Genomic DNA, 12,808 nt, shown 5'->3' on the forward strand with positions numbered 1-12,808 from the left:
ATCAAGCATGACCCAACCCGAACCCGACCCGCATAGGTTACGACAATAACCCGATTTGACCAGACCTGAGTTGACTTGAACCACTCTAACCCGACCCATTTACCCGAATTGACACCTCTAGGTACGACCTATGAAAGATTTGTGATCGACGGCTTTTTATGATAGTGATTGGGCCGTGTGTCCATTGACTCAGCGTTCTTTGACAAGTTATCTTGTCTTTCTAGGTCGTTCGCCTGTTTCCTAGAGACTAAGAAACAACCTACCATATCTTGCTCTTCGGCCGAAGTCGAATATCGTTCTATGGCAGTTGCTACTTGTGAGTTCAAGTGGTTGAAAGCGTTGTTGCTTTCTCTCAGGGTTGGTCATTCAAAGTCTATGCAATTGTTCTGTGATAGTCAGTCATCTTTGCACATCGCTGAAACCCCGGTGTTTCATGATCGTACGAAGCATATTGAGGTGAATTGTCAATTTGTTCGTGATGACTTGTTGAAAGGTAATATTTCTACCTCTTATCTTCCGACGAATCATCGGTTGGTAGATATTTATTACGAAGGCTCTTGGACGACAACAGTTTGGTTTTCTGTTACGCAAGTTTGGCATTTGTGATTTACATGCTCCAACTTGAGGGGGAGTATTAGAAGTCTGTTGGTATAGTACAATAATTTCTCATATGTAGACATATGAGTTCACAAGCTTTTGTATGTATTTGAGCATAGTATAATCAAATCAACTTATTGGGCATTCACATTGGACCTATTTTCTCAACAGGGTAACAATTGTAGTTATCAAATACGGGGTATTTACAAGGGTAGTTAGGGTTTTTGGCGAATGAACACAAATGACAAGTGAATAAAGCATATCAACTAAAGAACTGGTGCAATTAATATGCAACTTTCCAAAAAGGCAAATGGTGCAATTTCAAAAAACGTAGAAATTATTTTTTTGTAACTAAAAAACTATATAAGATTGGTCAAAGTTCGTTGTGCATTGGCATACGTATCACGGTATCAATAAATGTTACACTTATTTATAAAATAAAGAGTACTTATTTAGTCGTCTCAATATATACACCAGATCACCGATCCTTTTCTTCAAAGAAGTTTTCATTTCTTTGAACGACTAATGCTATAGTGCCATTTGTACTTGCACCTTATCTAGTAACAATTATTTTTCACTTTGGCCCCGTTTGGTTTGATGTAAATTGTTTACATGAAAAATAAATTTCTATTTTTTTTTTCATTTTTCTTTGTTTGATTTGTGAAGGTGGGGAAAATAATATTCCTAATGGTGGAAATTTGCAACCTTGATGGAAAACATTTTCTTTTACTTTATAAAACAAGAAAAGCCACAATTTCCTCCTTACCTATTTTAACTTTTCTTTCATCCATCCACACATTTTCACTCCTATTTTTTATTTTTCTTTAACTTTTCTTATATGCAACCAAAGGAAAACTAATTTGCAATGGTACTTTTCCTTGAATATAAATTTTTCATGGAAAAGTATTACATCAAAGTATCAAACCAAACGGGGCCTTCATGACAATCTTTATTAACTTGCACCTGGTTCAAGTAGTATTCGTAAATATTCACGAGTTGATTCATGTTAACACCACCACCTGACTTAACATTTGCCAAAGAAAAAAAACAGAGAATTTCTCATAGTTACTGACACTTCAAATTAAGCCTAGCACGGGATCATTCCAAGAGCCTATTACCATCAGAAGCTTGCTTGAGAGTTGAGACACAAAAATCTTAGCCAGGTCTACATTGCAAGACCAGATTGCCTTAACAATCAATCATACACCACGAAAACAACTTAAACATCATTTATTAACTGCAAAGAAAAGAAAAAGAAAAGGGGGAGGGGGAGAATCATGGGGCACAGTAATCATTTCAAATACCATAAAACCCAACAAACCTATCACTTGTTGAAATCTGCTCTTCAGTTTTCCTAATACATACGTGTGTGAAGATTAAAAGGGGGAGGATAATGAGCCTTTTTTTTTTTGTTTTTTTTTTTGCATTTTTGTTGATGGAAGCAGGACAGCCAGGGCAGAGATGGGGAGTGGAGAGATAACAGGATACAATCATGATTACTAAACCTAGTGCCATGCAACTCCCTGAGCACTAGTCCTAGCTCGAGCCTCAGCTAGCGAAACTGCCATGGCCAACATCATCTGTTCCTCGAAACTCTCTGGAACTATGGGGGCTGGGATCGAAGACTGGAAGCCACTATCTGTAACATATGGTGGTGGTGGAGGGAGTAGGTACTCAACATGATCTTCTTCCCCATCTGAACAGCCACTGCTCGTTCCAACAACATATGGAGGCAGAGGTGATGGTGGTAGTGGCAGTGAAGCGACTTGAATGTCCTCATTCGACTCATCAGAGCTAGCATAAGTGGTCCCTGCCTCAGCAACCTCTGAGCCACGGTCAAACTCCCACTCTTCTGCTACCATCCTTCGACCATGCAAATTCTTGGATGAGGCTCTCCCAAAAGAGTACTTTCTTTGGATACTTTTTCCCCTCTTGGAGTTCCACCTATGATGCATTAGTGGCGGAGGTGGTGGTGGTGGCAGTATAATAGCCTCACCTTCAGAGTCATCTGAGTTAACATAGCTAGTCCCCACTTCTGTTACCTCTAATGCAGGACCAACCTCACACCCTTCAGCTATCATCCTTGAATTACAAATTTCCTTATTAGAAGAGCTTTCTGCATGTCTTCTCTGAGTCTTCTTCATCCTCTTCGAACTCCTGCTACTGCTCGGAATCATGTCTAACCGTGATACAGGTTCACTATAATTGGTGGAAGATTCTCCGGTAGATTGTTGGCGCTCAGCAAGGGCTGCAATTGCACAAGCAAGACCACCAGAAGGGGATGACGATGATCCAGCCACTGGTGCTGTCACTGGTGACATGTGGCGATCTTCAACTGTATATTGCTCAGGCACAGCATCATTAGAAGGTGAATATTCTGCTCTTCCATTCTCCTAGAATAACATGAGGAAAAGGCAGACAGTATAGAAGACAAAGATCAGCAGGTGTGAAGATAAACAAACAATGTTCTTCGAATCAATCGAGTACTATTTTAGGGATCAGGATTAAGTACTACAAAGATTATAAGCTTTTACATTGAAAAAGAATCAGTCTCACTGAATCTCCTAGCACCCTCTTCAACAATAATGTGCTACTCTTGTTGGATTGTTAGAGGGTGCTAGGAGATACAGGTCAACAGTCCAACAAGAGTAGCACATTATTGTTAAAGGATAAGACACCACAAATCTAACCCCTTTTCTCAAAGCCTCGTGTGAGCAGCCAGGTAATGATCACTTAAGTGCTGTTAAGGACCCCAAGGCATTTCAGTTGAGAGAAAAGGCAGCAACGTTTCAATTTTCACTTGTGTTTGTGTCTGTGTGTGTATCAGGCTCTAAAGTCAAAGCCATGCACACACACGCACATAGATACACACGCAAACGCACAGAGAGAGAGAGAGAGAGAGAGAGAGAGAGAGAGAGAGAGAGAGAGACTAATCATGCATAATTTTGTTGAACGATAAGTCCAGGAACTTCCAAGTTTTATATACTGAAGAATTCATCTAAATTTCAATAATACTCTTGAGTCTTCTCCCAAGACATGTAAATATAGTCATTTCTAAAAATTCACAGAGCATAGAGATAACTAAGCACATCAATAACCCTTTCTGAGGCAAAAATTACTGATTCAGCAAGTGAAATAACCTTTTTCAATCATATATTCATATGAATGATAAAAAAAATAGTCACATATCAAAATGAGCAAAAATAATCCTATGTATAAAAGTTCCAACTGAAAGTTTACCTAGAGTCCACCAAGGGAGAACCCCTCGACAAAGAGCTACTGACATTATTTAGATAATGCCACTGTTTTACATTTTACCTTTGAGAAAATTAGGAAATCTGATTCTTTTTAAAAAAAATTCAGTGAATCAGATTTTTTATTTTGAGATTTTGTGTGCTTTCAATATGAATCTTAAAAGGTGGAATTATTCCTGTAAAATTTGATAGATGGGCTTCAATGTATATAAGAAGACGAATATATTAGATTATTGCATCCATTTCTTAATGTATATAAGAAGACGAAAATATTAGATTTATCGCATCCATTTCTTAATACTTGAAGGTTCAATTATTACCTGTATAGAAAGCCAGATAGCTTCCATAACCATAATATCTTCAAGATCCAGGTCAAATTCATCATCCCTGCATCAAGAACAGCATATTAGCAAGATTTATAAGGCTAGAATAGTTGAATATTGATACTGAATCAATTTTTAAGCAGAAGCAAACTGGAAAAACATCCCAACTCTACCACAATATTACTCTAAAGAAAGTAAGATTCAAGAACACAAACTAAACCCCTATTTGCGAATAAGCAAAGTAATAAAAGTTCTAAACTTGAGACAGGTACCCTAAATAATGGCACAATGGAGTTGACAGCACCACGAAGAAGAAAAAGACCTGAATGAGAGTTAACTAGTGGTTTTCAACAGATTCCAAGCAATAACTGCTATTCAAATTATGATGTTCTAATAAAGTGCTATAAAGTCCCCACAACAAACAAGAAAGCAGTACAGAAGAAAAACTAATAAACAATGATGTTAATGGATACATGGCAAAGGAAATCCTATTGAATGGGTGTGGCTGGAGCCCATATTGTAAATAGCAATTGTCAGATAAATCATGTCAGAGTAGCACCATATCTAAGTTTTTTTTTTTTTTGGGGGGGGGGGGGGGGGGGGGGGGGGAGGGAGTGAGTATTTGCGCTTAAGGGAACACAAGAATTAATAAAAAAAGAAAAAAAAAAAAAAAAAAAAAAAAAAAAGACTTTTTGCAATATTCATAGATCAGCTTTGACCATAATTTTTTTACTAATATATAACAATATTTCCATGTATTAACGGCCTATCAAATTCCATGCAGGTAATTAGGTTTAGGTATATGTATGTACGTTTCCACACATACATATGCCTAATTACCTACCACCCAAATAACAAAGTCACTAATCTGAAATCATAACTTCAGATCCTGGCAAGCTCAGGAGTAAAACAAAAACTGAAAAGGAGAGAAAATAAGTCCAGCCAACGCACCAAGGATCGAAAAGCATTGAGCAAAACATATGGATTATGTACGACCACTGCTGGAGTAGTCAAACAGATCCAGGGCTCTGGCCATCAATATAGACTGGCCTCTCCACTCTCTCCTTAAAAACAAAAGCCCAAAAGTCTTCTTACATCTATGGTGGACCTTCATCATCAATTGACAAATCCGTGCGTTTTCTTTCAAATCCTAGATCTTAAAAATTTTCAATTTAACAATTCTATGAAAATCTTGAAAACCAATTTTCACCCAGATCTCCCTCCCCCATCACTGATCTCTGATTATCGTACCCAACCCTTACGACATAACTGAATTCATGCTGGTACACTGACAAATACACCATGTTTGGGTAAAATATCTACAGAGGGATGTGGAGGGTTTAGTTTTATCCAATAATAATAATGAGGATCAAACAGCATATCAACTTTAACCCCCATCCCCCTTGCCCAAAAAAAACAAACATAACTGAATTCGTACAAGGTCATATTTACGTAGGTACTCTGACAAATACACCGTGTTTGGGTAACATATCTACAGAGGCATGTGGTGGCTTTAGTCTAATAATCACAATGAAGATCAAACAACATCCAAAATTTTAAACACCCTCCCCCCCCCCCCCCCCAACAAAAAAAAGAGCTTTGAGGATCCAGGTAACAAAAACATAGTTTAGTATGACTAGAGAGTAGAGACAGCTTGATAGGACACATACTAGAAATCCAAGATGACCCTAATACTAATCTACTTTCTCCTTGGTCCATATCTATTATTATAAATCTACTTAGGAAATTTAAAACAATTAAATACTTGCTCCATTTTATTTACTAAACTAAGATTCCTAAAACAGAAATGTCATATTACTTTAACCATACTATACTTGGTAAGCTTTTGGTAGTCAGATTCACTTATGTTACTTTTATAAAGTGGATGTGGGGACAACAATACAGTGCTCACAGTGATAAAGTAAACCATGTGCACCAACTACACTTTCTCTCTCCTCTCCTTAAATATTGATCCAAAGGCTATTGGTCGCAGCAAGTTAAACAGTCATAAGACTTTTCAGATCCATGCCTACTATTGAGGTCTGTATGCCAATTCTGTAGTCAGTACCCAAGCCTACTATAGATGTCCATTTACCAAGACAAATTCCACACATTGTCATTATCCTATAATCAAGTCATAGAAAGTCCATGAATCTTCGTAGGCAAGCTGTCATAATAACTTAAAAAGAAGAAAAGGAAATGAATCACCAGCTCTAAATAAGAATTGAAAATAGAATTACAAATACATAATTTGACATTTTTGCGCTTGACAAGTGATTGAGCAGATATTTAAAAACTTTTCATGGAGCCCACCGTAAGGCCAACATCACACATTTAACAAGAGAAAGATAGTCTATTATAAAAGGTTAAAGATATCATGGCAGAAAACTTGAACAACCTAAAAACTGAACTACACATCCTGATCGACTATCAAAGTCCAATTCAAGCATATTCTACTTCAAGTATTTCTTGATAGGAAAATGACATAGATTACTAACTATGAATGAGTCCAAAACCAACAGTGTTCACTTGCACACCTTTGTACAATCATACATATGAGATCTCTCAATTTTCGGAGGTATCATGCTAATAGATTATATTTCAATATTTCATATTACCTAACTATTACTACAAAGAAACAGTAATTTTATATCCAGATACATGATACACATTTTATTTCAGCAAGGAACAGAGACCTTCTACAATCCAAGTCAAATATTATTACCAATTATTTATTCCACTCTTAAATGGCACGCATTGAGAAAATTATAAGTGTATGTTAACAGAGATAAGTCAGAAAGAAAAGTTCACAATTAGGAATATAAGGACAGGTTCCCATGATAAGAAAGTAAATACCAAAGGAACTCTGAAATGGAAATCAATCCTGACAAACATTTCATTAATACTCAAATTAGTGAAGTAAATAATTGGAGAAAATTTGAAACCAAAATTTGGACAGTTGCTCATGAAGAAGCTCAGTTCTCTTTATGAATTACACTTGTCCCAACTTATTTTGCTCCACTTGTTGCAAGTATGAGTACTTAAGGACGATAAGACTTCTTTATCACCATTATCATCAATATCTTGGCAAATGGGATAATTTTGGTCAAGGTAACTTGCCAGACAAATGTTTTATTCCTTCCCTCAGCATAAATTGCAAATGCTTATGCAGGATCACTCCACTCTTCATACGCAAAGGCATAGCATCTCATGCAATTTATGCTTCCATGGAATTTTGTTATACTATCCCTGAACAACCTTCCTTATTATCGCCTAGTCCTCAAATCGCTCAAAAAATAGTAGCAGCTGAATTCTTATTCTTTCCCATGACACCATATCAGTTTCTCTGGTAACAGTAGCAATGATAAAGCTACAAAAATAACAGGTGACTGCCATTCCGAAACCGTCATCAAATTGTAACAAGAAAATCATATAGGAGCATCCTATATGAATTTATAGACATATTAGAAAATACATATGTAATATTTTGTCTATATTTAACATCCTTTGACAGAATTGGCACCATTAAAAAAAACTTATTCAAAACAAAATAACAAAAGATCAGGAAAGCATCTCGATGGGATTGGATTATCCACTTTTCGTCCATTTCAAATTATATGTGTGATTGAGTTAGGAGCATTTTCGCAATAATTTCCCCCTTCCGGGTGGCAATTCGGATCAGCAAGTCGGATTTGGGTCAGATTTCGGGTCGATTTCAGGTTGTGCTTAAAAACTATCAAAAATAGTGTAAAACTGAATATTATTACGAAATATGAAATTTAGGTCAAACCGGGTCGAATTTGGGTTGGTCGGGTCGGGTTCGGGTTTCTCTGGTAACTTTGGGTCGGGTTATCGGGTCAGGGATTGCAAGCCCTAGTTGTAAGGCATGTGACAGATGCAAATGATTCCTAACAGATGAGAGATTCAATGGTCAGCCACTTTCTAATACATAAAATCTTACCGCATATTACCACCAATAACATTCCACTCAGCTGAATTTATGCTGCTATATAAATATAACCAACAGGCATTTAGATTAAACCAGGAATCTCACCTAGAAACTACCAAAAAAAAAAAATTGATTTTTCTTTGTCCTCTTTGGATAAGAAAGGCTTAGAGATGTTAGATAGACTTTCCTAAGTATTCCTTATTACATTCCAAACTGCATCACAGAAAAATTATAAGAAAGTATCGGCAATAGAGAAGAAAGCCAAGAAAGAAGGCAGCAAGATTTTTTCTTATAGCAAATTTAAGGAAAAATTAGCCGCAACACCACCAACTATAAAGAAGATGTGTGTAGCAGCACAACCTTTCGAGGGTGCACTCAACATCACAAACTATGCACTTGGGTGCACATAACAACATAAATGACATTGGCATAACTTAGATTTCTTCCGAAAGTGGAATCTTAAATATTTTTAATGCTATTTTATTTATATATATTTTTGTTTAATTCCATTCTACTTTATTTTTTATTATAAAAGTAACTAAGTAGTCTTCTCTTCCATTAATTGATTAATTGTTTTGCTTTAAACACTATTCAATTTCCACCATTAAATTGAATTATTTCAAAAAGTTTTCACCATTATATTCAATCATTTGTTTCTTCAATTACTTTCTTTTACATCTCATGTGATTGACTTAGTTTCCTCTTCCATTATAATTAATTTTTTCCCTTAAAATTATTCTCTCTCAACCTCCACAATTAAAGTGTTGTACATCAAAAACCAGAAAATCAATTTGGCATATCCTAAAATCCAATTCTAAAACTGTTGTTGGAATTAAGTATTTTGAATCATTTTTTGGGGCTTGGTACAATAAGTCCTCCGTAAGGCGGGTATACGTTAATTTTATTATTGTAAGGCGGTTAGTTTGAGGGTAACTTTAACTTGATTAAAAAACTTTAACCTCTTAAAGGGTAACTTTTAGTTTGTCATTGATTAGAATTTTATTTTAATGTGTAATTTCATATAGATTTATGATTACATAATATAAAGGCTAATATGATTAATCTAATAAATTATAAGTTTTTTGTAAGATAAAATTTATTATTAGAAAAATAATAACTTTTGTAGTATAAAGGGTAACTTTAAATACTTTGAACATAACTTTAACCCGTTTTATAATAAATTAACGTACACGTGCCTTTTTAGAGAATTTGTGGGCTTGGTATTAGAAAGTTACTTATGTATCCGGTAGAATAAAGGTTTTCGAATGATTTTTATTTATTTATCAATTTAGTATTTGACTAAGTGGAAAGGAAAAGGAAACTAAGTCAATCATGTGAGATCGATATTAGAAAAAAGTAATTGAAGAAGCAAACAAAGGAAAATAATAGCACAATTTTTTTATTTTATTTTTTTTAAGGAATCCACTTAAATGGTGGAGGATAAGAAATGCTTAAATGAAAAAAAAAAACAAAAAAAAGGGAAGGCTAATTTAGTCACGCATGATGGAAAATCATGTAAGTTTAAAATATGTTTAAACAATAACAAAATAATGAAGATTCCACTTTTTTCCATGGAACCTTAGTTAATTAGTGTCATTTATGCTAATATCTGCACCCAATTATATAGTTTGTGATGTGGACCGCACCCTTAAAAGGTTGTGAGGCTACACGCACCTTATCATAGTTGGTGTTGTTGCGGCCAATTATTTCAATTTAATACCTACATATGTAAATCCTTTACTGGAGATATAATTGAAAAACATATAACCATTTCGGACTTCAGAACATCAGGAAAAATTATCACAGGTATTCATATAACTAGCTAAAACACAGTGCCCCAAATTTAAGATGTCAGTCAATGACGCACCTGCCATGTCTGGTATACTGGGGTTGTCTGAGTATTTGTGTACCACTTGAATCTTGAGAAGGGGCTGTTTCTTCACACTCTATACCACCAGATGTACTACAACCAATATTTTCTGTCTGAGGCTCTCTATCTGAAGGGCTTGTTTCTTCTTTTCCATGTTGTCTTTCCTCTTCGATCTGCTGCTGCCGCATCCGAATCTTGGCTTCAATAACCTTCTGTTCTTCCTGTTAAAGTGTCCAACAGAAACATAAGCGCCTGTCTTCAAAACCAACTAGCAATTGGCAATACTATAAGCACCAATCCCAGTAAAATGAGAAAAGAATACGAAAAGCATGTCTTACTATTTGCTCCATTCCCCTCTCCTCCTTTGACTTTCCTCCCCTATACTCCACAGCATAATTTGAAGTTTTACAGAACGGACATCTATATACAAGTTAAAGGGAAGCCAAGTGTCTCAGCCTGATCAAGCCAATTAGAAAATCCAATCCTATGCAAAGAATTTAACATTACAAACATAATAGAATAGGGGAAATCATAAAGAAGGATACTGGGTAGGTCGAGTTGAATTTGGATTCTTCATCTGTAGAAAACACTCTGCCAACAAATGAGACAGATAAGCCAAATACATTTGATATCCTAACCACCAACTTCCATTTATTGATACAAAAATAGAGCATATAAAGACTTTATTTACAGGTACCTGTACATATGCTTTTCATACAACATCTGGACCGGTTGAGAGTAGGATAATACTGCAAGGACAAAACAGTTTACTTAGAAATGTCTATAATCAGTCTAAAATCCTTAAGAAATGGGGGAAAAGCAAGGGTAAAATTTCCACGAATTAAATTAAACAAATTTCCCTTATTTCAAAAACAAATCAATACATGAGAATATAGAGATCAAGGGCTGTAGACAGTCTACATCAACACTATTCCTTTTATAATAGCCTAACAGCATTGCATTCTAGACAACAAGCAATTGCTCCTGATCTAATAACACTATCAAAATCGATGCTGAATTCGTGACCTCCAAAAATAGAATATTCAAGCCTCACAACCTTGACATTCGGACGTGTTTATGACACTTAGACACTTCATGTTAGTTCAAAATCATGGACAATTTTCACAAAATAGCCAAGTCGGACCCTGGAACATGGGTACCCGAGTTCGAGCAAACCAAGCTCACAACTAATCAAGCATATGAAACCAACAAATACCTAACAGAAATACATAAAATATAACATGATTAAGCATATCATCCTGCCCCCCCCCTCCTCCCGAAATTCCGGCCTTGCAATAACCATATGGAACCCAAAAAACACACACAGACAACATATTAATTCAAATGACCAAAGTAGAAACGATACAAACCAAAAAACAGATGGGGCATTCTTCAAACATGCCGCAATCGCACTCGTCGCCTCCGGGATAGCACGGGGCAAGCTTCGATTCGAGTATAAGCTTCCTAAGCTTCTTATAATCAACATCTTTGATCTGATACAACCCTTGAGGCCTTGTATACTTCTCATCCACTACCTGTCGCCTCTTCCCCAGCTTATTCCCCATCAACCCAAAACTAAATTGGAAACAAAATCACAGTTTATTCCCTTTAATTTCTCACCAACAAACAACGAAATCACTTCAATTAAACTAATCCAAAAACCCTAAATCTTATGCTATAAAATCCAACATTTTTATATTGTTTTTCAACTCGAAAAACTGAATTCACTATCAAACTCAACTCAGATGGCATCCCTGCAAACAAAAAAATCAAGAATCAAAACAAATTACAAGAAAACGTATATAAAATCAAAAACACGCCAAATCAAACTTGGAGATAGCTTAAAACACAATAAAATAAAAATTAAAAAAAAATACCCAGAATTGAAAACAAAGGTAGAAGAATAATTTTCATTTTTAAGAAGTATAACTCGAAAATTCACCCACAAAAAAAAAAAAAAAAAAAAAAAAAAAAAAAAAACCCTTCAAAAAAAGTAAGAAAAATGGTGATAAACTAAAAACAAAAATGAAAAAAGAGAATAAAAAAGTGGGAAGAAGAAGCAAACCTGGAGGAGAGAGAAATTGGGGGAAGTGAAGGGGTGGAAGAAGATCAGATATTAGAAGTTTCGGAAATCTGAGAAAAAATTGAAGAGAGAGAAAATGGAGGAGAGAGAAAGAGAAGAAATTCTTTTTGTGTTAGAGGTGGGTTTGTTTTGTGCTCTGTTTTTCTGCTATAATACGACGACGGCAAGAGGAGAGAGAAAAAATGGTAAAAGAAGATGAGAAGAGAAGAGAAGCAAGGAAGCCTCGACACGAACGATTGAGTAGCAGACTAAGGAAGGAATCGTCTTAGGACAAAATGGATTTTTGTTTATTGTTATTTTTACTGTTTTTTTTTTTTTTTTTCTTACCATCTCTTCAATCTTGACTTTTTCTACAGTAAATTGATTAAATAAGGGTAATAAATTAGAATCTGCTAAGAGCACCCTTATTCATGAACATGTAAAAAACATGTTACTATTCACATAAAAAAAATACTTTCTCTCTCATATATATATATATAAACGAAACAAATAATTTCCAACATTCTCCTCTTAACCATGAACCAAAATAATATTGTTCATGCTAACCTACCCCACTTCAATTTATCTTTTTACTAAAAATTAAAATACATACATAATCAATAATATTAATCTCATTTGATGTGTAATTTATTGTTATTACCGTAATTAGTTACGCTTTAGTATTAAAAAATTACGATTAGCATTATTTGCGTGCAAAATTAGCTAAAATTATCGTAATTAGCGTTGTTAATT

At 35.2% G+C, this 12,808-nt stretch overlaps 1 protein-coding gene across 1 annotated transcript; it reads right to left on the reverse strand.

Annotated features, from left to right (window-relative positions):
* Nucleotides 1–1,736: 1,736 nt before the first annotated feature.
* On the reverse strand, nt 1,737–12,605 carry LOC110696384. The gene is made up of 8 exons (XM_021873671.1): nt 12,059–12,605; nt 11,364–11,747; nt 10,691–10,742; nt 10,539–10,584; nt 10,332–10,413; nt 9,991–10,214; nt 4,172–4,238; nt 1,737–2,990 (listed from the first exon to the last, which is right to left on the reverse strand). Exons 2-8 carry the CDS (start codon nt 11,556–11,558, stop codon nt 2,103–2,105), a joined length of 1,554 nt encoding a protein of 517 aa, XP_021729363.1. The 5' UTR covers nt 11,559–11,747; nt 12,059–12,605; the 3' UTR covers nt 1,737–2,102.
* Nucleotides 12,606–12,808: the final 203 nt, after the last annotated feature.

This window comes from Chenopodium quinoa, unplaced genomic scaffold (genome assembly GCF_001683475.1).
Source record: "Chenopodium quinoa cultivar QQ74 unplaced genomic scaffold, ASM168347v1, whole genome shotgun sequence".
NCBI classification, from domain to species: domain Eukaryota; kingdom Viridiplantae; phylum Streptophyta; class Magnoliopsida; order Caryophyllales; family Amaranthaceae; genus Chenopodium; species Chenopodium quinoa.